This window comes from Buceros rhinoceros, unplaced genomic scaffold (assembly GCF_000710305.1).
Source record: "Buceros rhinoceros silvestris isolate BGI_N320 unplaced genomic scaffold, ASM71030v1 scaffold29742, whole genome shotgun sequence".
Lineage (NCBI taxonomy): Eukaryota > Metazoa > Chordata > Aves > Bucerotiformes > Bucerotidae > Buceros > Buceros rhinoceros.
The window spans coordinates 24,654-27,840 of NW_010399982.1; the positions used below are offsets into that span (position 1 = coordinate 24,654).

General features: G+C 45.3%; 1 protein-coding gene across 1 annotated transcript in view; it reads right to left on the minus strand.

The window, feature by feature from the left end:
* LOC104489523 ([Protein ADP-ribosylarginine] hydrolase-like protein 1) overlaps positions 1–225 on the minus strand; it is a 1,516-nt gene extending 1,291 nt beyond the window's left edge. Inside the window, exon 1 of the mRNA XM_010131694.1 lies at positions 72–225. Within this exon, the coding sequence (XP_010129996.1) occupies positions 72–225 (154 nt within the window). The remainder of the gene's footprint in view (positions 1–71) is intronic.
* Positions 226–3,187: the final 2,962 nt, after the last annotated feature.

The following is a 3,187-nucleotide window of genomic DNA, read 5'->3' on the forward strand; positions in this document are numbered from 1 at the left end:
CCGACAGCCCCGAGAGCTCTCTCCCACTCCCAGAGAGGGAGCAGGGGGTGGGAAGTACAAGGGGCCCTCACCTCCATGGAACATAGAGCGGTTGCAGAGCTCTGTCCAGTCCCCGCCGCAGCCCAGCAAGGCATCGTAGGCGATCATGGGGGCATCATGGCCTCGTCTTCCGCCGCGGCCTTCCGAGCTCCACCTCCTGTACGTCTGTGGGAAAGGCAGCATCATCAGGGTAGGGCACTGGAAACGGGGATGCAGGGCACACGGCTGTGCCAGGGTGGAAGGAATAGCTCATCTCACAGGGGAAGGGCAGTAGGCAGCTGCATTGCTTGCACCACTGTCTGCAGCACGGGATAAGCCAGCACAGTGGCAGCTACTGCAGCCTGGGTGATGCCTGAGGTGCAGGTATAACCTGCACCCCCGCTTAATGCACCACATTCTTGGCTGGCTTGATTTAAGCAAGCCAAGAATGCCAAAAAGTAGATCAAGATAGGTTCCCAGTTCACACCCTAGAAATTCCTTATTACTTAAAAAATTAGTTGGTAAGGACTCACTACTTTGTCAGTCCTCTTCCTCCCTCTTGGAATTATTCTCAACTCCCTTCGTCACGTGTTTGCAAAAGTTTCAATGAGCGAAGTTTTACGTGGGGGGTGAAAAAGTTCTGATTAAGTGATGTCTTTAGGGATTCAATTTCAGACCATGTTAATTCAAGCCCCCTTCTCTGATTGTTTCTTGCCAAGCCTTTTCTCTCCTCTTCTACAAGCACTTGTCGAACAAGAGGGAAAATAATTTACAAATGTAAGAAACATTTCTTCCCCAGGAGAACAAAGAAGGAAAAAAACCCCAAAACCCACAGTGGGGCTTGGAAAGGAAACCCAGATATTCTCTAGAGGAGGTACCTTCAGAACTCACTGTTTCCTGCCCAAAATCCCCAAATGAACTCAACACTGTTAGATTTATAGTAAAAAACCCCTTCCTTTACAGGAAACGGGCATCTCTATTCCTTGAAGATTGTTACGTGGTGGTAAGTTGAATTCTTGCTGCTTGGCTGACTCTTGGCTTCTGCAACATGTACAAAGAGTTTTGCATTCCTCTCTATTCACTTTCACCTCAGCCATCACACACTTGGTTGTGGTTTATCTGCGTACGCATCAAACAAGGCAGAGTTGGACTGCAGCTTCACTCTGCTGCTTTTTCTTCTTTTTTTTTTTTTTTCAATCTGGGGAGTGTATTTATGTCTTTATGCTGTCCTCTGCCACATGCAAATTTTCCAGCTTTATTGCTGCAGTTTGAATGCTGGTGGAGTAGTACTGACACACGTGTAACACTACCAAAGGCATGAGGACTAAGCGTGCAGGTGCTATTCTGGGTGCACAGGCAGGTGGCTCAAGTGTCTCTCCATTTAGCTCTTAAGATCTCTAAGGCTCCGCAAACATCTGATGTCATCTTGCCTTGCTGAAACAACTTTACATTAGGGATAGCTGTCTTTAGGACAGGGCCTGGAAGGACTGAACTGCACCAGGGCAGCATTTCTCAGACTTTTACAAGTGCAGCTCCTTTCGACTCTTGTGCTTTCATGCAGCCCTGCGGTGTGGCACCAGCCCAGCTTCCCTAGGGTGGGTGGGCAAGGACTGGCAGCACTGAGTGCATGGACGGGGCTGTCAACACGCGCTGCCTCCTGCTAAAGGCATTGAGCTGCTGCCAAACCCTGGAAGCAATTTGCAAGTCCTCTCCTTGCTGTAAACGGCTGCAGTCAGTAATTACAGCTGCCTCTGACTTCCTCACTCTCCGGGAGCTGACTCGCTGATGGCTAGCACTCCCTTTCCATCCATTTTGTTTCCCTTTCTGGGTCCTTCTGCAGTGCTGGTTTAAGCAACTTCATCTTAAGGGGATGAGATCCTCAGAGTCTAATTGGCCTGGATGACTTTGGTTTGTTTCTCATTTTGTTGCCCGCTGTGAACAGCACAGGAGAGCGAGCAAGACGAGTAAGTTGTTTGGAGAAGGAAGGACAATCCTGAGTGCTGTGCAGTTTTTGCCTATTTACTGTGTCTCCAAACACTTAACACTGAAAAATAATTTATTTTACAATGGCCTATTTTGTATTTTTATATTCAAGAAGGGGTAATCTTTCTTTTATCCACAGGTTTCTAGTTATCTACAGAGTTAAGCTGTATACCTGCATATACAGAATATGGGCTTTGCTGCTTAGCATTTTGAGGTGTCATTTTTTTTTTTTTAGAGAGGGAAATTGCCTTTGCAACATACTCAGATCAATCCAAGCCATGTTTGAGGGTTTAATTTTCACATCTCTTGCAGCTGGTACGTGTCTGCAGAAAGGTGTGCCTGGTCGAGCAGGAACTTCTCCTCGCTTATTCTTTCCATGACTATGAGTGGTCAGCTTATAAGCAAATTAAGCCTCAACTACTGTAGGCTGTCATCTCTAACTGGTGGCGGAGTTTGAGGGTCAAGCAACATTTTCCTTTCTTGTGCAAGAAAATGAATATCTCAATAGGTCAAAGTAGTTGTGCTTAGGCAACGATGGTAAATTTTGTTTTGACATTAGCCGTTCATGCAGTTCTCTCTTGAAATGATCATGGGAAAATACTGTTGGGTTTAATCTCTCCTAAAGCTCTGGTAAGACTCTGCTAGAATTGGAAGGAACGAAAACCTAGTAACAAATTCATGGCACTGAATTCAAGGAAAACTGGAAGGAAATCTACTCTTTATGTTTAGAGTGAGCAATTCCTTGTTATTCACCGTTAATTTATCCACTGACACATTTCACTGCATGGACGAGCACCTAAAAATATACAAAGTGAATCCTCAGACTAGAACTGTCTGGAAAAAAGGATTTATTTATGGGAAAAGATGACAAAAATCACATATTTTTTCTTAGCTGCTAAGTGGAGACCTTTGAGAGGTGCCAGCAAGAAAGCTGTAAACACCAGGGAAGAAGGCACATTATTCTCTTGAGTTAAGAAGATATAACCAGAAGTCATGACATAAAGGAAAGATTATGTACGCCGTAAAAATAGTATTCCATGGGACGTGGTGAAACACCATCACTTGAAACATGTAAAACTAACCTGGGCACAACCTGCATTGGCAGAAAATTGCTTCGGATGGCTATCAAAGGACCATAACCTTCTGTTCAAAGGACCATAACCAAGTCAAGCTCCTAGTACCCGGG